This window comes from Gordionus sp. m RMFG-2023, chromosome 2, assembly GCF_954871325.1.
Source record: "Gordionus sp. m RMFG-2023 chromosome 2, tfGorSpeb1-WG-v2, whole genome shotgun sequence".
In the NCBI taxonomy this organism is placed as follows: Eukaryota; Metazoa; Nematomorpha; class Gordioida; order Chordodea; family Parachordodidae; genus Gordionus; species Gordionus sp. m RMFG-2023.
In genome coordinates, this window is record NC_088776.1 from 18407196 (window position 1) to 18435192 (window position 27997).

At 27.5% G+C, this 27997-nt stretch overlaps 2 protein-coding genes across 3 annotated transcripts; both read left to right on the forward strand.

Moving 5' to 3' along the window:
- The first annotated feature begins 292 nt into the window (after positions 1–292).
- On the forward strand, positions 293–3676 carry LOC135924144 (uncharacterized). Its single transcript, XM_065459193.1, has 3 exons — positions 293–766; positions 886–1585; positions 3603–3676. Exons 1-3 carry the CDS (start codon positions 293–295, stop codon positions 3674–3676), a joined length of 1248 nt encoding a protein of 415 aa, XP_065315265.1.
- A 13209-nt stretch (positions 3677–16885) lies between these two features.
- Positions 16886–27997, forward strand: LOC135923162 (uncharacterized). Of its 2 annotated transcripts, none has more exons than XM_065457758.1 (3): positions 16886–17416; positions 24695–24852; positions 25948–27997. In XM_065457758.1, the coding sequence occupies exons 2-3, from the start codon at positions 24826–24828 to the stop codon at positions 27220–27222; spliced, it is 1302 nt and encodes a 433-aa protein (XP_065313830.1). In that variant the 5' UTR covers positions 16886–17416; positions 24695–24825; the 3' UTR covers positions 27223–27997. The 2 variants fall into 2 exon arrangements, with proteins under 2 accessions (XP_065313830.1, XP_065313829.1); XM_065457757.1 differs by having other exon boundaries at positions 16900–17411; positions 25948–27975.

The window sequence follows — 27997 nt, forward strand, 5'->3', positions numbered from 1 at the left end:
ATAAAATTTTTAGTATAATAACTCGGCATTAATTTCAATTAATTTAAATATAATATTTTGATATGGGTTCTTATTGAATCTTAAATAATTTTAAAATATAATAAAAAAAATAGCTACACTAAAAATTAACAAATAATTAATGACATATTTGATAAATTATAACTATTTTAAAAAAAAAGTATTGCCGAAATTTAAAAAAAAAATTTTCCCGTCTGGCTGGTGCCATTCCTTTGGTTATAAATTATAAATATTTTCGCCATTCTTTCCTCTTTATTTCGGAGTCTTATAAAATATGTTATCAAGCAAAAATAAGGAGATCTTAACCTTTAAAAATTATTTGTTCCGCCTGGATAAAGTAGTCTCAGATACTAATTATTATAGATGTATCAATCAGGATATTTTTAAATGTCCCGTACGACTCACAAAAAAAAATGGTAAGATAAAAGATAATAATGAAGTACACAATCATCCAGAAAATCCAATCGAAATGGAAACCAAGAAAATAATCAATTCAATTAAGAATGAAGCTTTGAATAATACTATGGAAACTCCAAACTTTATTGTGGCGAAACACGTATCTCAATTAAGTGATTTTATATCAATGGCACTACCATCACCGAATCTTATGAAACGTATAATTCACCGAACGCGGAGTTCAAACAGTTTTGCACCTCCGAATCCTAGCAGCCTTATTGAGCTGATAATTCCGCATGAATATTCAATTACAGATAAATATGAGGATTTCATACTTCATGATGATGGTCCGGTAAGATTTTCTATAAATTTTTTGAACAAATATAACTAAATCCTTCATTTTTGTTGCGATAAGCTGCCCGATAAGAAACACTTTATTATAATTGCTTATTTATTTATCATATGTGTCAGGTTCCCGACCGTGTTATCATATTTGGAACAAGAAAAAATTTGGACTTCTTAGTTTCATGCGAACATTGGTTTTCTGATGGTACATTTAAATCGTCGCCACCTTTATTTATGCAAATTTATACAATTCATGGGATTAGAAATAATAATGTTTTACCTCTCATATATATATTGACCAATAGAAAGGATTATGAAACTTATAAAAGAATATTTACTATTATAGGTGACAACTTAATATCAACTCCAAAAAAAATTATGACGGATTTTGAAATGGCCAGTGTAAAAGCTTTCAATGAAGTGTTTCCCAATTCGCAACACAAATGTTGCTATTTACATTTTGGCCAATCCTTTTGGCGAAACATTCAAAAATATCCAGAAATATCGCATAAATATAAAACAGATGTAGAATTTAATATACAACTTAGAATGATGGTTTGTTTGGCGTTTGTGCCACCCTTAAATGTAGTTGAAACATTTGAATTACTAATAAACTCCGAATTTTATTCTAATAATCAATTGTTACTTCAGCCTCTAATTGAAACTTTTGAAAAAGCTTATATTGGTAAAACGTTTGGAAGAGGCAGACTACCTGCTTTGTTTAATATTGAACTCTGGAATTGTTACCAATCAACACTGAACGGGGAAGCGAAAACCAACAACGCGGTTGAAGGGTGGCATAGATGCTTCAGTTCCCTCCTAACAAGTTACCATCCAAACATGTGGAAATTTATATCAAGTCTATATATCTATTATTTTAAAATGATTTAAAAAGTATAAAGATTTACTAATAAACTATATAATTTTTCCTAGGCTAAAAAAACAACAAGGGTTGACAGAGTTAAAAATTGCTCAATATAATTCTGGTGAAACACCCTCTACCCCGAGAAAAAAATATCGAAATCTACATGCGAGAATAGTAACAATTGTTTCTGACTTCGAAAATCGATCAAGATTAGATTATCTTAAAGGAATCGCTATTAATATAACATTGAATGTTTAATTTTTTAAATTCTTATCTACAATAATAAAAATTTTGTTTGTTTTTATATAATAGTCTCAAAATTTTTATATTTTCATTATTTTTTTGTGACAAAAATATAGGATACTTTGGTATAAAATTTAGCTGGTTACATAAGACTCATTCATCAAGATATAGATTTTATGAGGGTATTTACAAATTCTTTTATATGTGTGTGACACATTCTTTATCTACCACATCAATCCCACGATTAATATTTCAAAAATAACTACCTTTCGTCATGCATTATAAAATTATTTTAAAATTCATATTCCTAGCCCTTGAGTCATATAGTTGTTTCCCCTTACAAATATGATCATTTTTGATGAGCAACATTATTAGAAAAGTACTATTAAAATAATACTCAAGTATTACACTAAAGGGCAAAGTTTAAAACGAGGATTACATTTTCCTTTTATTTATTAAAGCATATAAATTTATATCGGGGTGTTTTTGTCAGATTTTTTTCCCATGGTTATTTTTAACCAGTCTTTGTTCAAATCAGTGATTCTTTTAAAAATTTACACTTCAGTTATATATTTAACAAACAAACCTATTGGTTTAGACGATATGTTATGACAATGCTCTACTTTTTCCTTCACATATTCAATAAAAAAAAAATTATTTTTTAAATAAATGATATCAACCCTCTCAAAACTTTTAACCTCCTGCCAAATATAAATAATTTTAAAAAAAAATACCTTTCATCCCTTTCCAATTTTTCAAATAATGATAATTATTTCATAACTAACTATCCCCCCTCTAATTTCAATGATGCTCCTCTAATGAGTTCGCAGTTCAAGTTACGATATTGACCTTGCTATAAAAATTTGGAAAAAAATTGGTTGTATTAATTTTGTTATATAGCTTTAAAATTCCTAAGGTTATTAATTATTTAAATATTGGAATTTGGTTAAATTTTTTTAATATACTATATTCTCATTTGATTTGATAATAATGTAAATGAGCTTGGGTGGCTTCATGTCATGTCATGAATAATAAAATTAAAATACATCATTTTTTTTGGTTATATTTTTTAAAAATTATTTTCTAAATTTTTTTTATTAATAGTTCAACCTATTCGCGGCTTGATGAAAATAATTAGCTATCTTAATTGATTTTACCATAACCAATCCATCTCATTTTGATATAACATTTTCCAAAGTTGCCGCAAGTTATGTCATCTGTCGGAAAAGTTTCCCAAGCTTAATTTTCTTTTGTATAAAATATCGAGTTAGCCTTTTATCTTTATCCTCATATTTTGAAATAAGGAAAAAAGTTGATTTTATAAATAATGATAATTTCATTTAATTTTTTTATTATAATTGCTTTCTTTAGATTCTTTGTTCAATCTAAATTTGATAATTTTTGAAATTCTAATAACTTTTGGTTCATACTCAGGGTTGCCAGGTCAAAATTTTCAAATTGAGGGAGATGTGGTAGAAACATAAAAATTGCGGTAGAAATATAAAAATTGCTAAAAAAAAATTTTTTGCGGCGGCCTTCGGCCGGGATTTTGAATTGATTTAATTATCCGCCTATTATTTTTTATAATTAGTTATATAAATACAAAGTCGATAACTATTTTTCAAAATACAATAAAATCTTGATTTATTAAATTATATTAATTTATAAAAAAACCAACGATCTTTTTTAAATATAAAAAACGATTTTAATTTTACAATTAAAAATATATTTTAAGCGAATGTCCCTCAAAACGACCGCAATTGGAAATCTACCGTGTGTATGTATAACATTATAGGGATAGGCGCTTAATTATCAAGTATCACGTTTAAATACATAATAAGGTACTCCAAAATAAGATATAATACAGATGCAACTACAGTTGCGGCAATTGTACTTACCTTGTAGTACAACATTCACAGAGATACTTATCATCACAATGTTGGTAGAATCTTTTTTCCATAATATTTAACGACTCTAATATAAATGAAAATTATACTTGTAGAACAAATGAGCAAGGCTATCATTAATGTTTTAAGACCTAAATCCAGGAGGTCAATTTTTGACGATTTGAAAGATGGGCATATATATGCAATTCTAACAGATGCATCTAAAGGGATTTCCCTTGATCTTCCGCTATTTCAACAAAATTAAGGTCATTTCAATAAAACTATTAAATTTTTTCCCCTCGAATAGTGAAAAATCCAAAGACATAGCTAACCATATAATATCAGATTCGAGATGATCAATAAATTGCATGTCAGCTTTCTGATCTGATAATGCCTCAGTGAATTTGGAAAAAAACAGAGTGTATTTACAGAAGCGAGTCTACACAATGTTGGTTGCGATATGTTCCTAATATCGGCCATCGATAGAATTTTAAAATTTTATAAACCTTTAAAAAATATTTCTTATAATGAATGGCAGAGGTATATTTAGGAATGATTTCACATGTAGAATGTGCAGTTGCAATCGGAAGAATCTTAACAAAGATTCACAAAATTATGCTGCAGATGTGTCCATCTTTACAGTTAAAAATTGACAATAAATTTTATGGCGCCCTTGCTAAAACATAATTATATTTTATTTGAGATTTAAATAATAGAACTAAATGTTTATCGTCGTTATTGAGATTATAATATTCCTGGCATGACATATTATACATTATTTAACCATTAGCTCGTTCTCTAATGTTGTTAAATGAGTAGAATGAGATAAGGAGAAGTTTTGGCGAATCATAAAAAATAGAGAGAATTAAAATCTTTTCAAATAAGACATCAATGTCTTTCGGTATTTTTAATATATTTATTAAATTACAAAAACCTTAATTGATGGTTTCTGTTCCAAGGTCATAATATTTATACAATTGTAAATAGAGTTATTAAAATCAAATTTTGATTGTTGTTGCGTTATTCTAATTTCTTAATCTTATTATATATTTTTATAATCTAATTTTTTGTTATTTGTTATAATCTAATTTTATTTTATAAACGGCGTAACCTTACTTTTTTATATATTATTTTACTTTTTTGTATTTCGTTTTATATTCTAATTTATATGTTAGAAAATGTATAAATACCTTAACAAAAGAAAAAGAAATTAGTTAATAAAATATATTTTTACTGACTCGAACCTCGCACCATATCGTCTCCAACCATATTCTTTGCATGGTGCCCCGGGTGGTGGACTAGAAAAAGATGACTACCTAATCTGCTGAGATGACCATCTAATCTATGACGATTGCTTAATCCATTGAGATGACTCTATTTATATGACTACCTATTGTGACGATTGCTTAATCCATTGTGATGACTCTATTTATATGACTACCTATTGTGTTGATTGCTTAACCTATGGAGATGACTACCTATTATGACTCTACCTTGTGCTTAACCTATGGAGATGACTACCTATTATGACTACCTTATCTATTGTGATGTTATGACTACCTTATCTATTGTGACTACCTAAACTACTGAGATGACCAAGAATCAAACCTTAGTACGTTCTTTCATGCAAAAAGCTTCTTTCTTTATGGTGTCCCGGCTCTGGATGTTGGACTGGAATATAATAGCCAGCACCTAACCTAATGTGACAACCTAGGAAGAACTGATATGGAAGTTGAACGATAGGTTATGAATTCTATTTTGTGAGACCAATGATGGTTACTTATTATTCTAATCCACGTAAGAAGTATTATAAATTAAAATTTTATGCCAGGATAAAGGCATGTTATAAATTTTTAAAATTACTAAAATGTAAAATCATAATGGATAATATTGATATTTTTTGATTTCTTGAATGATGACCAATTGTTGTAAATTAACATAAACCTAAAGATGAATTCTTAAATATAATTAAAAATATTAAAAATCCTAAAACTTAATTTTAAATATGTTAAAATGTAATTTTTAAATCACATGATTGATTCAAATAACCCTTATAAGTAATACTTAATATGATAAAAAGTTTTTGAATAAAAGCTTTGAAGACAAAAAGTTATGTAAAAAAAACATTCATTTTAGAAAAATATATTTAAATTATGTGGTGAATTTTCAAAACTATCTTATGAAGAATTTTTTTTTTTTGAATTAAAATTAGGGTGTGAAATTTTAAATTTTATTTAAAGAGGGAAATGTGAATAATATTTTATTTGCATATTTTAACCTGGGAGATAGAAAATAAACAAAAATTAATTAAACACTAAAACACGAAAAATTAAACGCTTATAAAATATAAAACGCTAAAAATATAAAACGCATAAAACGCTAAAAGTATAAAACGCTATGATTAACTTAAAAATAATATAATAATTATTATGATTTATCGTTCCTTATTCTGGATTAAAATTTTATTCCTTATTCCATAAATTATCATTCCTTATTATATATTTTATTGTTCCAAAATTCAAAATTTTATTCGTGCATATTATTCATATATTTGATTTGATCAACTATTCCAAATTATATATTCCGATTTATTCCAAATTCCAATATTCGACTGGATTAATTATGAAATTTGAGAAAACGTACGATAAGGATATCAAGCTAACGATAACGTTCAACGATTTCATCAAACCTACGAGAACATTTGAGACTTATGCGCTAACCAAGAAGAAACCGAATACAATCGAAACGGGAAAAACTTCTAGAACAACAAACTATATTTCTCCGATGAAATTATCAGAAGAGGGAGAATGTTGCGTTATTCTAATTTCTTAATCTTATTATATATTTTTATAATCTAATTTTTTGTTATTTGTTATAATCTAATTTTATTTTATAAACGGCGTAACCTTACTTTTTTATATATTATTTTACTTTTTTGTATTTCGTTTTATATTCTAATTTATATGTTAGAAAATGTATAAATACCTTAACAAAAGAAAAAGAAATTAGTTAATAAAATATATTTTTACTGACTCGAACCTCGCACCATATCGTCACCATTCTTAATTCTTTTCAATTGTAAATATTCTAAAATTGTCTGAATAAAAATATCTGCATTATTTAAATATGTATTAATTAGAGTATTATTTGAACATTTTAATATAATATTTTTAGCAATAGCGCCATAAAATTTATTTTCAATTTTTAAATATAGAGATGAACAGAGCTGTAGCATAATTTTGTGAATCATTTTTAATAAAGAATATTCTGATTGCAACTGAATATTAACTGCATGCAGTAGATTTCCTACTTGTGAAAAGAATCCCAAATATACTTCTGCCATTTCATATTAGAAAAATTTTTTCAAATTTTAGGACAGCCTTTAAAATCTTTATTTAAGAAGTATTTTTTTAAGGGTTTGTAAAATTTTAAAATTCTATCGATGGCAGGTATTAATGACAACCACCTGATAGGTATATATCGCAACAACTCACACCATTCCAAGTCAGACCACTTCACCAACTCTTTTAATTCATTAACTCTTTTAGTTGAACTAAATTCGTTAAAATATTTCATCACAATTATTTCGACATCCACAGACAGTACATTCATTGCCTTCTTGCAAGAACTATGTAGTATATATGGCATATACAGCCAATTGGTAATAATTCATTTGTGCTGCCTCAATTCGGTTACTTTAGTTTTGGCCAAAATTTACAGAGGCATTATCAGCGCAGAAAGCTGGCATGCAAATCATTGATAACCTTGAATCAGCTATATTTACCCTTATGTGGCTAGCTACATCGTTGGATTTTTCACTATTTGAGGACTTTTTTTTAACAGTTTTATTGAAATGTTCTTATTCTTGTTGAAATTGCAAAGGATCGAGGGAAATGTTTTAATATTTCTATTATTAGATACATTTGTTGGAATTGCATATGGATGCCCATCTTTCAAATCGTCTAGAATTGACCTCTAGGATTCAGGTACCAAAACATTGTGATAGCCTTGCTCATTTTTATTGCCACAAGTAAGGTTTGCACTTATATTGGAGTCGTTAAATATCATGAGAAAAAGATTCTACCCACATTGTAATGATATATATAGACTGTGAATGTTGAACTACATAATAGATGTATACGATTTCCGCAAATATAGTTTCATTTTGAGAATATTTTTGTATTGCAATCGATGTTGATATACTCCCCTGTACTGACTAATATTAATGAAATAATGTTGATTTATTATTGGATAAAAATAAAACAGGATAGAAAGAAATTTACAAACTAGACATGTTTTTCGAATAAATATTTAAAATTTAATTTAAAAATATAAAAATAATCAATTAATGTCTCAAAATTATTATTTACATATTAAAAACGTTTAAAATACTTTTTTTTAAAAATCGCGGGAGAAATTAAATTGCGGTAGATTTTTGCGGGAGATTTCCAATTGCCGTAGTTTTGCGGGAGAGAGATATTTGCGTGTAAACTAAAAAATTGCGGGAGTCCCGCTGATGGGGAGAGACATGGCAACCCTGTTCATACTTAAAGGTTGCTACTGTCTATTTCTCTTATTAAAATTAGTGTTTGTTTATTGACTAGAAAAACTGATTGATGGAATAGTAAGTACTAATCTGGCATTTCTATGGTATGAGCTCACCCAAAAATATTTGTTTTTTTCGCATGTTGCCAATCGTGGCAATTTTATCTTATTTTGTCGAAAAACTATCTAATGAATTGAAGAATCAATGTAATAAATTTCAATTATTGATTTAAGTTCCAGATTAAATGCTTCCAGAAATTTGGTTGGTTTTACGCTTTAATGGGAGATATAGATTTTATTTCTCTTATAGTACGATTACCTTTTTGTGTGTGAAAAAAATGACTGAAGAATTAATAAATATTAGCGCAAACCAGCTATTTTCCATTCTATCAATAATGCCAAATTAGGCAATTTTTTTTATTTTGCTAATAAACTTTTTCTTTATACTGTCTCTTAAACAAATTAAATTATAATTAATACGGAACATCGATAAAATTTTCTGAATAAATTATTTCCGTCGCTTAAATCATAGATTTGCCAAAATTTTGTTACTAATAGTTTTTTCCTTTTACGAGCTACTATACTCGTTTAAATACTCAATTGGTACAAATAAAGCAAGAAATAATGATATAATTTACAATTAGTTAGTAGAACTATTCAGCCGCCAAATTTAACGGCGCTGATATTAAAATATATAAATCTTGTTTATTCCTCTGTGATACACAAGTTGAAGCATATAAAGAAGTTACTCAAAATTATCAAACTATTATGGTAATTATAGATATAAATAGCTTAAACCTTTGATTTTAAATGATACGATCAAGTTAGAATATTTAGAAAGAATTAAATAAAAATGTAAATATAAGCCTAAAAAATATCTAAAAATTTATTTTTAATTCTACATTCAAATGCTGGCTCAGAAATGAGTTTAATGAATATGATTAGGCGAAAAAATTTTTCTTCGGTCTCATTTGATTTATTAGAGGCCGAATTAATGGTAAAGCAGAATTTTGACATGAATTGCGAAGAGTTAAAATTTATTTCATATATAATAAACTTTTAAATAAAATAAATTCCTTCCGATAAATATGTAGATTTGGATCTAATTTTTATATATTTTGACTTTATATTCAAATTCAAATTTAAATTTGTAAATTATAATTTGAAAAAAATTATTCACCAATATTTATATATAAAAGGATTGCAGTTGTGGCGCTTTCCCGCTTTTTATCCTTTAGTCATTAAAAATCCCACCTCACTCTTAGAATATGGGAGGTATGGCCGGGCCTAAAAATTTTTGCAATTTACAAAATGAATGAGAAAATTGAATAATACACCTATTTAATATAATTAAAATATAGCCACTTTTTATAATTATTTTTTATTATCCTTCATTTATATATTCCTCTCAAAATTTAGAAAATGTTTTTATCAACCCCCCCCCCCCCCACCCTTGTCGTGGTAAAATATGTAAAAGTAAATAAATAAACACTTAACCCATTTTGCCCTGATTTCCCGATATTGGAATATCTTTATTTTCTTGATTTGGAACATTTTATATTTATTTTCAAAAAATCCTGATTTTTTTAATTCCATTTTATTAGAAAAAATGAGTAAAAGTGCTTACAAATTGAGTAGAAGCGTTTAGCGATGTTTTCACAAATACGCTATGATTTAAATTGAACTGGTATTATTTTAAAAAATGATGAAAACTATTTTACGTTTTTTAATTTTTTTTTATATTGTTTAGTTTGACTTGTGAAATCAGCAAAAATAAAAAACTAAAATAATTGAAGATCTAATGATTTATTTCCATAATTTATTCTTCATAAATATTACAAATTTATGTAATCTAGAATATTTTGAATTTTTTTTTGATTAATCATAACTTTGCAGTTATTTCTATTTATTAAAATGCGAATAGAAGAAAAAGGAAAGGTCATAATATTCAAATGAATTAGTTACTATTATATCAAAGTTATATCGATGTACATTATCTCAAAATTGTAATTAGGAGGCATTAATTATCAGTAAAATTTTCTATAATTAAAATAATCTGAGAAAATCAATAAAAAATTCTTAGCTTTCAGTATATTTTTTTTATCTAGATTAGAAATAAAGTATTACTTTAAATGACATAAAGCACACTTTTAAATTTTATGTTGGGGGGGGGGGGAGGGTTAACTTATTCTGCTAAAAACTTAACCCAAAATGTCCGCTCCATACTTACAACCATGAGTGAGTGAGACCAGGAAGACTAATATATTTTCTATCACATCAGATAGAGGTTACATGCTTATTAAATAAACAATACGTAATAAAATATTCTTAAAACATTAGCGTTTATGATTTAAGAAACTTCGGTTGGTAAATTGATATTGAATATATCGATTTCACTTAAAATGAATTCACAATTTTCGCGGTCATGCGCTCGTTATAATAATTTCGCGCAAATACATTCGCGGTAGAAAATTCGCTATAAATGGTTCGCGATTAAAGTTTCGCTATAACGAGTTCGCGATCAAAGTTTCGCTAAAATGTATTCGCTCTAAAGTATTCGCGGTTTAGGTTTCGCGGAAATAAATTCGCGATAATGAGTTCGCGATCAAAGTTTCGCCAAAATGTATTCGCTATAAAGTATTCGCGGTTAAAGTTTCGCGAAAATAAATTCGCTATAAAGAGTTCGCGATAAAAGTTTCGCTAAAATGTATTCGCTATAAAGTATTCGCGGTCATGGTTTCGCGGAAATAAATTCGCGATAATAAGTTCGCGATATTGTCTTCGCTATAAAAGTTTAGCGGAAAAAAATTCGCGGAATTGGTTTCGCGATATTGCCTTCGCTATAAAATTCCTTCGCGATAAACGACATTCGCGATAAAAGTTTCGCGAAAAAGTGTTTCGCGATAAAAGTTTCTCTGAATTGACCTGATATGCTAAAAATCAGAGTTGTTAAAGTATCAAGATATAAAAATGTGGTATCTGTATCTAGATATTTAAGTATCTGCATCTAGATATTATTTTAGAGGTATCTGTTTTTAGATACTTTTTAAGATACATTTTGATATACTTTTATTTAGCACTTTTTTATATTATAAATAAATATACTTGAATGCAAAATTTATTTTATTTCATATGAGTACATATATTATATATAATATTAAGACTACTATAATAAAAAAATTATATATATATAAAATATTACAACTTATATATAAAGATATATATTTAAATATAAAATTAAAATTTTTATAACAATATTGATATTAGTTTAATTTAAAAAAAAATGATAAAACACTAAAATATTAAACAACTAAAAAATATATATAATTACTAAATAAAAATATATATTAATAGTATCGAAAGCTCTAAAATTTAATAATGAAAATGTACCTAAAAAGCAAGTATAATTGTTTAAAAATTTCCAATTGAAGTTTTTGTTTAAGAAAAAGGGATTCGCGGTCGTTTGTTATGCTAAATTTTTAGTGATAAAATATTTTAAAAAAAATATGTAGACTGTGAAAAATTGCCGTTAGTTGAAATGACTATTGGCTGAAATATAAAGTTATTTAATTTTGAATATTTATTAATTTTTTTATTTTCCTATATCCGAGTTTATCAATAAACCAGACATACAAGGAATCTGCCTTTTTTATTTTCAATGGAATTGGTTAATTTTATTTTATTCTACTAATTTTAAAAATTTATTTTAGACTAATATTAATAGTGATGAAGAGGAAGAAATAATAATCAATGAAGCATCAACAAGTTCAGACATTGTTTTTCCATGGCCAATTATAGACCATATTTTTAAATAATATCTCAAAATAAAGAAAATAAATCTCTGATAGTAAAATGTTTGCCTTGTCTACCAAAAAAAACGAAAATTATAGTTAGCATTACCTCAACTTCCAACATTGTAAAAAAATTTAAGGTTACAGATACTAAATAAATGTTTACAATTGTAATTTTAAGAGAAAACATCAAATATTGTTAATGAAAAAAATAATTTATACAAAAATTAGTTGATGAATTATCAAGGTCTTCAACTGATTGCAAACAAATAACCTGTGAAAAAAAAATAAATTTAATATCCAATTTTTTTCAATACCCCACAGCAGCAGATATGAATGTTAATAATGATTTAAATTTTGATAATCAACAAATTTTAAATAATTTTTTCAAAAGTAAATGTCAAGATTTTAATATTTTTAAAGAATATCCTGATATAAAATTGTTATTCATAACATATAACACCTAAATCCCTTCAAGCTCTCCGGTAGAAATACGTTTTAGTGTAGCTATACAGATAAACAAGGATGCCTGAATGACCAAAATGAAAATATTTTATTACTGAAATCTAATAATTATTTATAATCATTTTTATAAATATATCTTCATACATTATATTATTATATTAGAATCTAAAAATCATTATTTTAATTATATTTTGAGAAATTTGATATCGAGTCAATAAATTTTTTAGGTTATTTCATGAATTTTCACAATAGAATCCTAATTTAGGTTTATGCAAACCTTCCTATCTGAATAAACGTTCGCCAAGATGATAGGTTCTCCGTCATGGTCAAACTGCTCGGTGATTGGGAGGTCAACTAACGACGTGTCGCTAGGTTCTTAATCGATGTCGTCTCCGTCCTGCGACTCCTCCTCTAGCGCCCCTCCCGGCAAAAACTTTTGACACCTAACATCCCGGATCCATTGTCAAAAGTGTCCGCCCAGGGCGCCAGAGCCCTCGCTATTCCTAGTTTTTGAGCCGACGGGGGTAATGTTAGTATAAAATCCTTTACGGTTTGATGGCCTCGTCCCTCGCTTAGCACTGCCGGCCTTGTTGGTGGTGACGATAATCGCAGGCTCGTAGTCGTCGGTGGTAGGATGCTTGTCTCTCCCTATACTCCCCGTCTTTCGTCCACCAGCGGAAGCGGGGGCTGAACGAAAGTGTTGACTGGGCCTGGGGGCTTGCACAATGACGAATTTGCAGAAATTGTTCTGCGACCCATATTTAATTTGTTCTGCGACCCATATTTAATTTGTCCCAACCCAAGGCTACTGATTTTGCGTAGGTCTGGGCTTTATCGGCTACATCACTGAGATATCCCTTCGAGGAATGGACGCTCATTTCCTTGACGTATACTTTAAGCGATGGGAATTCAAAGATATCTCTCCCATTCAGCTGAAATCTTGGCATACACTCCGCTAGGCATATTGCATTGAGAAAATGCTTGGCGGTTCTTATGAGCTTGTCTTTGTCAGTTTCCGCCATTATATTTAGCGTGCGTATCTCTTCTTCAGTCAGTATAAATTGGATACTCCTTAGTGAGGTCCACGCAGGGCGTCTCATCGGTTTCTGCAGCAAAGAAGTTTTTAGGATTTCCGCTCGAAGACGGCTTTTGCGAGCTGTTTATGAAGAGATTCTCTATTACGGCCTTCTTGGTCGTGTCTGGCGGAGAAGGTGAGAACATAAGTCCAGGCGTTTTCTTATCGTCTCTTTGGGCATTGAATAACGCTATCAATTTAGCCAGTTGGCTAGCTGTTGTGTCTAACTTGGTGTTGATGTTTGTGATGTCACTCCACGTACTGCGCAATCTTTCCGTCACAGCGTTCTAAATTTCTTCCAGGTCTGCTTTAGATGCGTTCTCTGCCATCGATTTACTAGAAGATCTCGTTTTAACGATAGTTTTGTCAAATATATAGAATTAAATATAGGTCTATCAACCATGGTTACAATAAAATTAACGAGGGTATGTCCCTAAGGGTAATCACGCTAGGTTATTTTATTTTAAAATTTGGTAAAACTAATTATAATAACCATGCGCGTAAGAGTATAATAAAAATTGTATCTGTATTTAGATAACTTTCTAGATAATGTATCTTATCTAGACCCATCAAAAAAGTATCTTTCAACAACTCTGATAAAAATGCATAAATGTTTTTCTAATACTTTCTTATATTTTAGATTACATTTATTTTATCTACTGATGATATTCACACTATTTTTAGAGAGTTAAACCTAATATTGACTCCTCTGCAGGTTAGTGTATTATTATTTTTTATTTTAGAAAACAGGCCCTGTCTTAAACCCCTCTTAATGATGTACAAATTTGACATTTATCTTTGATTAGCAAAACAAAGAAAGAGATATCTGGTTAATCAACAAAATTAACGTTCCAAAGATTATAAACCCAGATAATTATACCAACCATACAAAATAAAGTTAGTCACTTCTCTTTTTTTTTATTTTCCATCTCATTTTTATTTCCTTCTCCTTTTCTTTTCCGTTTTTCCTTACATTTCTCTTTATCTTTTCTCTCTCCACCCCTTTCTTTCCATTCCCCCCTTCTTTCTTTCTCCTTTATCCTTCCTTTTCCATTTTTCCGTTCTCCTTTTGCTTTGCCATTTTCTTTCCCTTCCTTTTTCTTTTTCTTTCTCCTTCTCTTTCCTTCCTCTTCTTCCTTTTTCTTTTCCCTTTTTTCTTTTCTTATCACTTCCCTTTTCTTTTCTTTTCCTTCCCTTTTACTTTTCCATTACCTTTATCTTCCCCTTTCCCCTCATCATTATCTTTTCATTACCCCTTTCCCCTCTCTTTTCCCTTCTCTTTCTCCTTTCCCTTTCTTTTTTCCCCTTTTTTTCTTTCATTTCCCCCTTTCTTCTGCCCGTTCCTTTTTCTTTCCCCTTTTCTTTTTTTTTCCTTCTCCTTTTGCTTTCTTCCTTTCTTTCCATTTTTCTATTTCTTTCCCCTTTCCTGCCCTCTTTTCTTTCCTCTTTCTTTAAGTTTTTCTTTTCCCTACTTCCTTTTTGTCTTTCCCCTGTTCTTTCTCTTTCCCCTCTTTCCTTTTAATTTTTTTTCCACCTTTTTCTTTCTCTTTTCCTTCCTTTCTTTATTCTTCCTCTCTTCTTCTTTCCTTTTCCCTTTCCCCTCTTCCGTTTTTAATTTCTTTTTCATAATCCTTCTTCTTTTTCTTTTCCTTCATTTCCCTTTTAATTACTCTTATTACCTTTGCCTTTCTTTTCCTTTCATTTTTTCCTTTTTCTTTTTCTTTTCCTTTCCCCTTTTCTTCCCCTTTTACCTTTTTCTTTTATCTTTCTCTTTTCCTTTATATTTCTTTCCTTTTTCCTTTCGCTTTCATTTCGCTTCTCCTTTCCCCTCTTCTTTCCCCTCTTCTTTCCCCTCTTCTTTCCCCACTTCTTTCCCCTTTTCTTTACCTTTCCCTTGTCCTTTTTTTCCCTTGTCCTTAAAAATTTTAAATCTCTCTTATATCTTCTACAAATTTTAAACGCAATATTGAAAATAATATTAATAGATGCTAGGAATTTTACCTATCTTTTTCCTTTATATTATACATAAAAAATAAGGCAGGCTTGCACTGATTTTTTGTAAATTTTAATATATTTTTTTGAATTTCAAGCTAATATTCTTATTTTGTATACTGTTTAAAAATAAATTACAATATTTTTATTCCTTTGTATTTTAAGAGCTGTCTAACAAGTTATTTATCAGTACAGATATCAAACACAATTGATTTATAAAACAAGCCATAGAGGAAAAGAGATATAAGAGCCTTATTTGACATTGGGGAAAAATTAGATATAGATATTAAAATGTGATTGTAAGAACATTCTTAAATTTCAGGCCGGGGCTGACTTTTAGTAAAGTTTTAACAAGCGAGTTAGGGGAAAAAATTAAACCGGCCGAGATGGGTAACTAATGTAAAAATTCTTAATGGGCGGATTTTACATATCTCTACTTATTTATTATAAGTGAATACGATATCAAATTTGATTTTAATGATAAATTCAGATTTTATATAATTACCAGTTTTATATATTCGTCTTTATTATAATTTCACGTTATATTCAAATTATAACCTTGCCTAGATAAATATAATGACAAATGTCGAAAAAAATAAAGTTGTCATCGGTTGTATATTGTCAAAATTAATTTTAAAATTGGCTTTATTTTTATCTTTTAACATGGAACGCCAATCATTTATATTCTAAAAAAAAAATTACAAATTATCTTTAAATGTTAGATAAATAGAAGATACAAAAAGTCAAGTTCTGACTTAAAAAAAATAAAGTGATACTTAAGATTAGATGAAATCTTTTGTCAAAATTAATTGAATGTTTTAATATTTAGGTGGGCTCAAAAAAATGTTTTTATCAGATCTAGAAACATTTTAGGCGTGCTTCTATTAAATTTAGTAAAACAGCAAGCTCTGGTGACTAAAATATAAAATAATCTTGAATAAATATGTTGACTAAAAAGGTGCCCGCCCCCCTTCCTCATGAATAATACCCCTAAAATTTATTTTTATTTAAGCATATCATAGTTTCTTTGTTTATCTTTATATCAAATATTATTATCCAAATGAGGTAAACAAGATAGTTATTATATAATGTATTATAATAATATAAATAAAAATGTGATGGATCACATTTTATACATATATTTTAAAATACGCTTAGGCCATAAAATTTAGCATGGTTTTAAAAATTAAATTATGATTATGTTGTAGGCAAAATCATATAATGTTTATATTTTATATTGAGATATAATTCCAATTTTTATTTCGGTTACAAAGACCAAAGTGAAAGATTAAAATTTTATGTATATTTAATAGAGTTATATTTAAAAAGTTTATAATGACATAATTATATAACTTTATTGGTAAAAATATATATTAATTATAATATGCACTTTGGATAATCCAAAAATGGATCACATAATCTAAAAAAAAATACAATATCCATATTTTATTTATAAAATTTTAATGGCAAAGAAGAAAAAAAATTTTCGATGATCCTACAAAATTAGTTATTATTTACTGCAACAAGATTACCTTGAAAAATATATATTAAAAATTGATATTATAGTATTAAGATACCTGATAAAAAATAATTTCAATTAATTCTTTTTATTAAAAATAAAATAATATTATAATTTATGAAATATTTCATCCGACTGGCGAAAGCTTTTTTTGCTATTACCAGGAAAACCCAATTTGACATTTCAGGACACAAATTTTCAAATGATGTCGACGGAGGCTGGGCTTGGTTCGTTATGCTGGCCACTTTTATCAGCTGTTTTATGACGGGAGGTAAGGTTAAGAACTCATTTAATCAAATTTTTAAATTACTTCGAAATATTATTTAAGAATATATCATGTATCATTTTGTTAAGAAAAAAATCTTTAAAAATTTTATAAGTCCTAGAATAATGATATTTTTAAGATTCTGATCAACCAAAAATGAGTCCTTCGGTTAGGAGAACATTCTTGAAAAATATATATGATTTAAATAAACAACACAGTTTATTCATTCTGTTCTACTACGATTTTATTTAGTCGATAAGACAAATAATATTTTTATTTTAACAGTTACTCTTTCTAGACAAGTCAGCTTAGGTTATCCACGCTCAAATTCTAATTTTACGAATACTTATATAAAGTATAAACTTTTAGATCATATATAAATAAATCATCAGTGTTGTTTGATAAAATTTAAATAAAAGGAGAATATATCTTGTGTTTGTGGATACTTTTTTCAAAAGTTTCTGGAAGATATCCTACTATTTTCTATTAATTTACTCAAAATTTCATTTCAAGTTCTTGATTATGGAGTGATAAAATTTTGATGTGTATATTATTTTAAATATATTAGAATTAACTTCCGATTTTATGCAACCCTATTTCCCTTAAGTTTTATCTTGGATCACTCTATAGAATTAATTTTTTAATTAGTATATATCTAATAGTTTAACGCCATATGATTCATTAAATATACGAATAACAAAATTGTTTAGATTAAAACCCATTCATCAAATAATAGTTTCTATATTATTCAATCGAATTATTAAAAACTATTCAATATTTGAAATTACTAGAAATAGAAATTATTCATAATTATCAGCATATTCCTTGGTGAATTTTTCCAATCTATTAATAATTATTTTTTTAATAATCTATCTACAACTTTTGAAAATATTCTATAAGGTTTAATTTTCAAATAGAATGATTATTTTTAGAATACGAATAATAAATTATTTGATTTGCACAAATACAAATAATACAATTATTCTATTCATATTTGTGTAGACCTAAACCTATGCTATTAAAGCTTAAAAATTGCATAGAATTATTAATGAAGGATTTCGGTCTGATCTAGCCTCCCTCCCTTCTCCAAAAAAAGGAGGCTCGATTATATACTTTTAAAATTTATAGTGTTACATAAACAAGCAGGCGGATTAACATTAGAAATACAGATTAAAACTCCCATGGACTATTTCATTTTTTAAATAAAATAAACGAGCTCCTGTTCCCATCAGCCAAATCACAAGGTCCCCTAAGTATCGTGAATCGGTGAGTGTCTTGCTCTATTATTCTTTTTCATGTTATTGATACCTTTTAAAATTACAAAGCTACTATTGAATCGATATTGATAAAATCCGCCATAGTCGTCATCACAAATGATTGCAATATTTTATAAAATATCAAATAAATAATTTAATATTTCACTCATCTTTTTGTATGAAGAAAAAGCAAGCCACGATTGCTACTCAAGAGTTTCACTGAATAAATTTGTTATGGTTGTGTTAATTAGGATATCAAAACTCTTCTTGAACAGATTCAGCCCTCAGACGAACCGAATAAATTCAATCGAATTTGGAAAAATTCGTCTAATGTCCTAAACTTTAATTTCAATTTTTTGTATGAGCATTCATAATTACCTAGTGAATTTAATTCTGTTTAATTACTACGCTTCCAAAATTAGTTTTTTTAAATCAAGATTCCCCTCCAATATTGGACGGGCTATGGTCTATTTTTCAAAACTGGACGGGCTAATCTTTTATAGAGTTCTTGTTAGGCCAGATAAAAAAATTTATATACCTCAATGGAGTTGTAAAACACCTCGCTATGTAGTAATCTCGATAATATAATATTAGCTCAACTCAAATAAGGTATGTCTGAAGGAAATTTTTTAATCAGTATAAATAATTTAAGTTAAAACAAGTAATAACTGAGGTAAAGATATGGAGTGGATTATAGGAGATAGGGTTGGTGGTTAATAAAAGGTTTGAGAGATTGTGGATTAGGTAGGATAGGAATAATTATTTTTTTTGATAGTAAACAGATCATGTGATTATAGACAGACTAAAATAAATTTTAATGAGGTAACGGCAATTCCCTAGAGTTGAACCTTAATTTCTTATTTTTTTTTTATAAAATTTTACATGATACTCGTCTAAATTAATTATTATTCTATCTCATTTGCAATTTTGGATATTAAAATTTACATATTACTTAAATCTAAATTTTATTCAAAAATTAAAATATTTACTTAAGCTTCGAGATTTGGTCAGAAAAGAGGACTAAACATATGTGAAATCTTAAAGCTTAGGTAATATTTTTTTTGTAAAATCTTAATTTAGGTGTTTTTTAAAAAGCACTTTAAAAAGCACCTAAATTGAGGTACTCGAAAATTCTACTGGGTACTTAAATTAGAGAGCTTTGTTATTTATTTTTATCTTCCATTATATTAACTCCTACACTATGGGATATTGAAAAATAAAATAACATATCTTGCATACCATTTTCTGCTAATTTTTCTAAAATATAAAGCTTATATTGAAATCCTCACTAATGGTAGTTTTAATTCAAAAATAAAAATTGATTATAAAAACTAAGAAGTATATCATAATAGGCTATATAAGAGGCGGACTGGCCAGTAACCCTAGTGGGAAAAAGTGCCACGGAGTTTGGAGATTTTAAAAATTTGGGAGCCTTTAGAGAAGAATTTGGGGACCTTAGAAAAGAAAAAAGAATTTTTTTTAAAAAAAATTGGCATAAAATCTAAATATGTTATATATAATACAAAATAATTTTTAAATATGATAAATTTAGACATTTTTAAATATTAATTTAATTTTCTGATGGAATTATAAGCACTATAAGCGCTCTCAAGAAATAGATATTAGATTTAAATGCTAAGCCATGAATGATGGAAAAATAAAACCATTTCCCACTTTGATTAGTACTTAAAATATGCATCCAATAGAAATTAAATAGGGAAGTATTTTATTCGTATTATTATCGTCTTAAAATATTTACCTACTTGGTTATTATTAAAAACTAACGTTGGCAAAGTTATTGATGCAATTTTATACACGCTTATAAAGCGAATTGAGGAACAAGCGAAAATAAAAGATTCGGCATACAGATGGACAGAGCAGTCAGGATACAAGCATATATGATCAAGCTACAAATTACAGAAAACCTTTTGCAGTAGTTAAAATGACTAATTTTTAAGGTAAATAAATTATATATATATTAAGTTCTTGTTTCTTTAAGCAAGGCCTACAATGAATATCATTGGAGAATATTTTGATAGTAATAGCCACATTTTCAGCTTATGTATTTGTGACACCTCTCAATACATATGAAAGCTACAAATATGACATTATCTATCAATAAATATTTGGCCGATTTGATGATATCCAAATAAATCATGGAAACTGAAATACCGGAACGTATAGTCGTAAATAGAAGATAAGTTTTGAGAAATGTTCAGATGAACATTCAAATGACTCCCCTAAAAATTTGCTGATGAAATATTTCATGACATCATCGATCAGATAGTAACTAGTTTTGCAGAAAAATTTTCAAAAATCAACATCTAATAATTGATGCGCAGTATTTTCATCCTAAAAGTTTTGATGAAATTAAATGGATAGGTAAAACTAAAGGGGCTTTGAAAAGCATCTCTTCATTAGCAAAAAATAAGGATAAATTGCTAGAAGAACTAATTTTTTTTTCTAGAATTTATGATAGTCTACTTATTGGCATGAAAAAGAGTACAGACGATTTGATTTATCATAATAATTACCCATCAGAACCTGAAAGCAAGAATGAAGAATTTATTCAAGATTCTATGAAAGAAATATTGATGGAGAAACTTTTACCAAATGCAATACAAATTGCAATGTTTGATATGTATATATGAAATTTAATGTGCCATCAGCTTACATCAGCTTACATCAGCTTACATCAGCTTATATATAATTTAAGAATACCTCACTTTATCATTTTTACGAATGAATTGCGAACAAACTTTCAGCAAATTAAAAATAATTAAAAATAGACTGCGAGCAAATACTGGGCAGGATTATCTAGAAGCCTTTTAATGATGTCAGTAGAACTAAAATTATTGTAAGAAATCGAATTAAGTAAGATTCTTGATTATATGAGCAAATGTTTACCAATGATGCGAAAATTGTTAAGCTAACTTTGGAGGAAGTTTAAGGCACAACTTCAGAAAAATCTTTTCTTTCCAAGTGTTCAAAACCGATTTAAAAATAAAAGTTTTTCTCTCCGATTTAGAAGTAAAAGTTTAATTATTTCTTATGGTATTAATTTTATATCATTTAACAATTTTAATATATTGGGATCTATTATGACTGATAGGTAAAATAAAACATACATACAATGATAAATAATATTTATTCCAATTCTGTTTCTTTACCTGTTTTCGAATGTTGGATTTTTATAGAGTCCCACTCAACGATATATTTTTATTGGATCAAGCTCACTATCAGCACAGCATTGTATTACCAACTATATTCTAATTTAACTTCTTTTTTTGAAATAATATATTATTTTTTATATTATCTTATTTCGTTTTTTATTTTAAAATTATAAAAATATACCAGAAATTTTATTTAATTCTTAGTTATATAAATATTTTGTTAACTTATTAATCTTTAGAGATTTTACAATCTCGGATTTCCCACCATTTATTATTCCCCGTTACTTGCAACAGGCAACCTTACCTACTATATAAATATAAAATAAAGAAAATATGTATAAAACAGAAAAGATTTAGTAAATATATTACATAAATAAAAATAAGAATTATACTATAAATTAATCCTAATATATAAATGGGAAGATTATTTTATATCACTTATTTATTAAAGGCTGATTGGCTTGAGATTGAGAGCCATTAAATGAATGAAATAATTGTACAATAATTATGAACACAAAAGTTTATAAATTCACTTGAAGAATAATGCATTCAAACTCAAAGGACGAATAATTCATTAAAATGTAAATATTAAAGAGAGAAGAATTATTTTAAATTTTTAATATAGCGTAGTATAAATTTCAAGTAAAATCATATGAGTCCCGGGCGTAGGCCGGGTAAAAGTAGACCGTACGCCCGCAATGATGGGTTTCACCCCCCCCCCTCACCCAACCATGGCCATCTTCTAAAAATGTTCCATGAGGCCTTTATCTTCCCACCTGGCCATTATAACAAATCAACTAATTTTAAGTCTGATATAAAAAATTAGAAATTTCTTTTTATAATGATTGAACTATAACTCCCAAAAGTTTTTACAATTATCCCTACTTCCCGATAAGGAATAATGTTTAATCATTAATAATAATACTTGATTTATTTTTAAAATAATTTGGTAAAAATAATTTATAATGAAACCAAGGAAATAGAAAATTTTCCATTTTTTTCCAAAATTATATTTTCAAATTCAATTTTCTTAAAGAATAATCTTAGTTTTTAATATAACTACAGTGTTGTGCAGATTTATTTCAAAACATTTCCATATTTTTTAATTCGTTTGTAAATAAAATTATTTAACTTGTAAAAATTGATAAGAATATATAATATGTTATTATATTTTGCAAGTCAAATAATTTTATTTTCAAATAAATATGGAAATGTTTTGAAATTAAATCTGCATAACACTGTAATATATGCTTTGAGGATTAATTATTTATTCAGATTGGTTGCTTTGTATAGAACAACCGAATACTCCTAATTTTAGCAGGGACTACATGTAATATGGATCCTGATGTGAGGTTTGAACAAAAAATAATAAGTTGTCTCAGTTTCCCCCATCATATGACCTTATTCTGGGAAGTTGAGATACTAGACAGGCAACAATTCACCCTTCCGTCATAATTTTTGCACTCTATTGATATTATCCATGCATTCATATTTGATTATAATATATTTCAATTATATTATTGTAAATTAAATTGATACTGATACAGTGGGTGGATAGAAATGGTTAATAAATTTTACTCGATCCATTAAAAATTTAAATGTTGTTGAATTTAATAAAATACTATAAGAAAGTTAAGTAAGTTGCTATATATTTATCTTAAAAGCATCTAGTATCGACTTAGATTAAGTACTAATCAAAAATTTGGAACCAGAACTTGAATGGTATTTAAAAACAATCTTTTCACAAATGAAGGGGCAATAAACCGCTTATAACTTTTATCATGGGACCATATTTAAAATGTTAAAAGTGGGAAACGTTAAAAGCTCATAAGCATTGTTAACAGAGACCATCATGGGCCTTAATTTTTTGAAGTTGGTCCAAGCTCGCATTAAAAAATATTTTTAGGCCTATGTCATGCCCATATATATATTATTTAAAGATATTCCCAAGCCCATAGTAAGTTTCAAAATTTTTTCCAAGCCCGGCCCAAGTTCATATCCAAAAATTTAGTTATTATATTTAATGGAAATATATTTAATGGAAATATATTTAATGGAAATATATTTAATGGAAATAAATTTATGTGTATTTAAGTAATCATTTCGTTTACAATACTAAAATTTATTATTGTTAGATGAAAAAAATATTGTAATTTTTTTTTTTTAAATTAGCAACTTTAAATAAACCAAATCTAATTAAAAAATTTCAGGCCCAAGTCCATTAAAAAATTTTTTTAAACCCAAGTCCATTTGAAAATATCCGGCCCATGGTCGTGGGACCAGGTCCATGAAGATATCTAATTGTAAATCGTAAGTAATTCTAAATAAAAACACTATAAAAATATTGTGAGCTTAAATTTTTTTTTTAATTTAAAACCCTATTAAAAATAATTATAGTTTACTCCGTACAAAACACATTTTTTTTAGAGAATACATCTAATTCAAAAACTAGAAAAATGTGTATTTGTAAATGGATCATGTTCAATTTCCTATTATATAATATAAATTAGAGATCTGCAAAAGTACCCGGCCCCTAAACGGCCTAAACTCGGCCCGGCCCAAACGGGTCTTGCAAATATTTTTAAATATATCTAAATTTATCAATTTTATGTTGAATTTTTTATGTAAAATAAAAATATTTGATTTTATATATAGAAATAAATTTAAATAAATTCGGGTAGGGCCGTCAAAACTTTTTTAAAAAATTTCGGGTTTGGGCCGGGCCAGCAAAATTTTTTTAAAAAAATTTCGGGCCGGGCTTGAAAAATTAGGCCCGATGCAGATCATCAATATAAATTATAGTATTTTGATCAAACAAGGCTTTTATGCACTTAATTTTTAAACCATATATTTAATAAAGGTGTTTGCTATTCATTTGGAATATATTATGCTGAATATCTAAAACTCTTTCCTAATGAGGCCGTGCTTATTGGATTTCTTACAGGAATTCCAGGCTCCTTGATATTTTTTGTTGGTCCTCTGGGAATCTACATGTCTAACAAAATAGGATATTGTTTGGTAATTTTTAATGAACCAATGACAATTTAATTTGTTAATTTCCTTTTAGAAATAAATATATTTTTTAATATAAAATTTTAATTCGTGCTCCTGAATATTCGAATTATTCGCGAATATTATTAAAATAGTAAAATGATATTATACTATTCGAATAATAAGTATTATTTTTAAATATTTATATAAAAAATTTGTAGTTTAAAATTTATTTGTTTTTTTAAATATTTTCGTTAAAAGTTTTTGAGAAAATTCCTTATTACTTATTGCCTTTTTTAAATGATTGACTTTTTCCTAATGAGATCGGAGGGGGGGAGGGCTTGTTAGATTTGAAGATTCTTGTAATTATTATTTTAAACCAACAAAAATCATCTCCCACGCTCCTCTCGCCTACCTCTCTCCAAAAAATTAATATAATATCTCATTATAAATAACATTTTCTCTAAAAATTATAGAAGTAAAAGTTGATAATTTTTTTAATTACTACTGGAATTAAAATTTTTCAAAAAAGACGTGCAAGACCAAAGTTATCTTTAAAAAAATGTGACCCGGGGTAAGGACTGCAAAAGAGGGTAAAGTCCCGATAAAATTTATGGAAGGGAGGGGGCACTCAAAAGTTTCTACCCTCCTAAGAAAATGCTGGCAACGTCTATGGAGCTTATCTAAATTACAAAGCTTAAATTGTAAAAATAATATTTTATGTAACTAATTTACGTTGATTAATTCTGCAATTTATTTATATACTTAACTTTATGTCTATTAATTTCTGTAAAATGTATGTTTGCTAATATTTTTATACTCAACAATAAAATATTTTCGAATAAATATTAGTAATAGTACAAGTGTAAATGGTTCTAATATTCGTATGAACTAATCGAGTAATGAATAATATTCGTATACAAATAATTTATTCAAATAGTCCGAATTGATATTCGTGAATATTCGAATAAATGATAATTCGTAACAGTGCACTAATTTTAATTTAGTAATATTCTATTGTAGAAACTAATTAATCAAAATTTTAAGGATTTATTAAATCCTTTGTATATTCATTATGTATTTTTTAATATTTTAACTCGACTTTTTACTTTAAAAAAATAGACATTGCTTATTGGTGGTCTGTGCGGGATAGTCGGCTTTATTCTCTCTGCAATATTGATCCCCAATCTCTACTTCTTGTCCTTCACGCAGGGAATACTGATAGGATGCGGTAGTGGAATTATTATGACCCCATCAGTGTGTGCTATTGAATTATGTTTTCAGAAATACTATCTTATGGCACATTCCTTAAGCATAAGTGGAATAGCTTCGGGTTACATAATTTTTCCATTAATATTTAGATTCCTCATTGATACTTACAATATAAAGGACTCTTTGTTCATATCAGGAGCCATATTCGCTAACATTTTTGTGGCGGCTTTTTTGCTTGTCAATATCAACAATCCTGATGGCAATTCAATTTCATCTGGACTAGTTAATATGCCATCACAAAATATTATTATTAAAAGGTTTACTAACATAACAGACATTTCCTATAAGCAGGATAAATATACGATCCAGGAAGTTGATGATCCTCAGACATCTATAAAGAAAAGTAGACTTTGGCATAAATTTATAAGCTTCCTTTTATATGCCTCGTTTGAACAAGCTGGAGCTATGATAATTACTATTATGATATCGAATTATTCGGAATCATTAGGCCTCTCACAGCTACAAGGTTCTTCTATGATTTCTTTTATAGGCTTTGGAGACTTGAGTGGAAGCATGTTAGTACTTATAATAGTTCTTATAACAGCTCGCATTGAAAGTCGAAATAAGTTTAAACTTATAAACCGAGTTCGAACCTTAGGTCGTTTGAATAGTTTAGATGCCTCGATTGGCACATCAAATATCAGTGTTATTTTCAAAGAATTGCATTTTGATAATAAAGTGGCAAAAATAAAGAATATAGAAAGCAAATATCATTTAAACCAATCCAACTCAGCAGTCTTGAGTACTCAAATCAATTACAAGAAGAAAATTATATTTTTTCATTTAACTGTAATTTTGCACTGTATCACGTGTCTAGCTTATTTAGTAGTCGATAAATATAAATTTTTTATATATGAAACTCTATGCTTTCTTAATTATATATTTGGAATTCTTTATGGCTGCCGATTGGCTATACTTACAACTTTCATAATAGATGTATTTGGTAAAGAAAATTTTACTAAAACTTATTCTCTATATGTTATGTTTGCTGGGTTGGGAGCTCTAATTTCTATCCCAGTCACCTCGTGGATCATAAAGATTATCGGAACTCAAAAGTCACTATTTTATTTAACCTCATTAATATTCACATTTTGTGAAATTTTTTTAATCATTACCACTTTTTAAAATATATCATATTTTTATTCATTATCCATTAATAAATCAAGTTGTAGTGATTGAACTCTCGTGAATGTATATAAATTATCATACAAGCCTCAAACAATTATTCTTCGCATTTTGGTTTCACTTATATATATTTTTTTTGAATATACTAATGTCCACAATAAAATTTTAATTTAACTATTAGAGCCTTGTTTTAAGCATATATTTTATCAAGAATGCCAATCCATTATTTATATTATAACACTTTTATTAATTAGATTCTGGAATATCTATTTTTATACTTATACAACATTATTAAGCTGCAGCCCCACTTATAATGCACTTCTTATAAAAATACAAACGTTTAGAAGCGTACCTAGGATCTCTTTGGAGAGGTGGAACGGGAGATAAATAAATAAATCACACAATTTTTCAATAAATAATTAAATCCTATTTATAATTAAAATATAGTTTTGGAAAATTTTTTGAGAGGCTCAGGTGCCCCGACTCTCCCCCTAACCTTCTAAATACGCGACTAATTTATTGAATTTAATATCATTTCAATATTTATTCCAATAAATTTAAACGTAAATATCATAAGTCTTATCACTTATAATTTAATTTAATTTACATACTTTTTTATTAATTTCTGTATTATATTAAAATTCAAAATGTATTTTATATTTCACCTCAAGTAATATTTTATCTAAAATATAATTTGCATATTAAGATTACAACAAATATATAAAGATGTCAATTTTGATATTTAAAAAAAGAATGAATAAATGATTATTATATT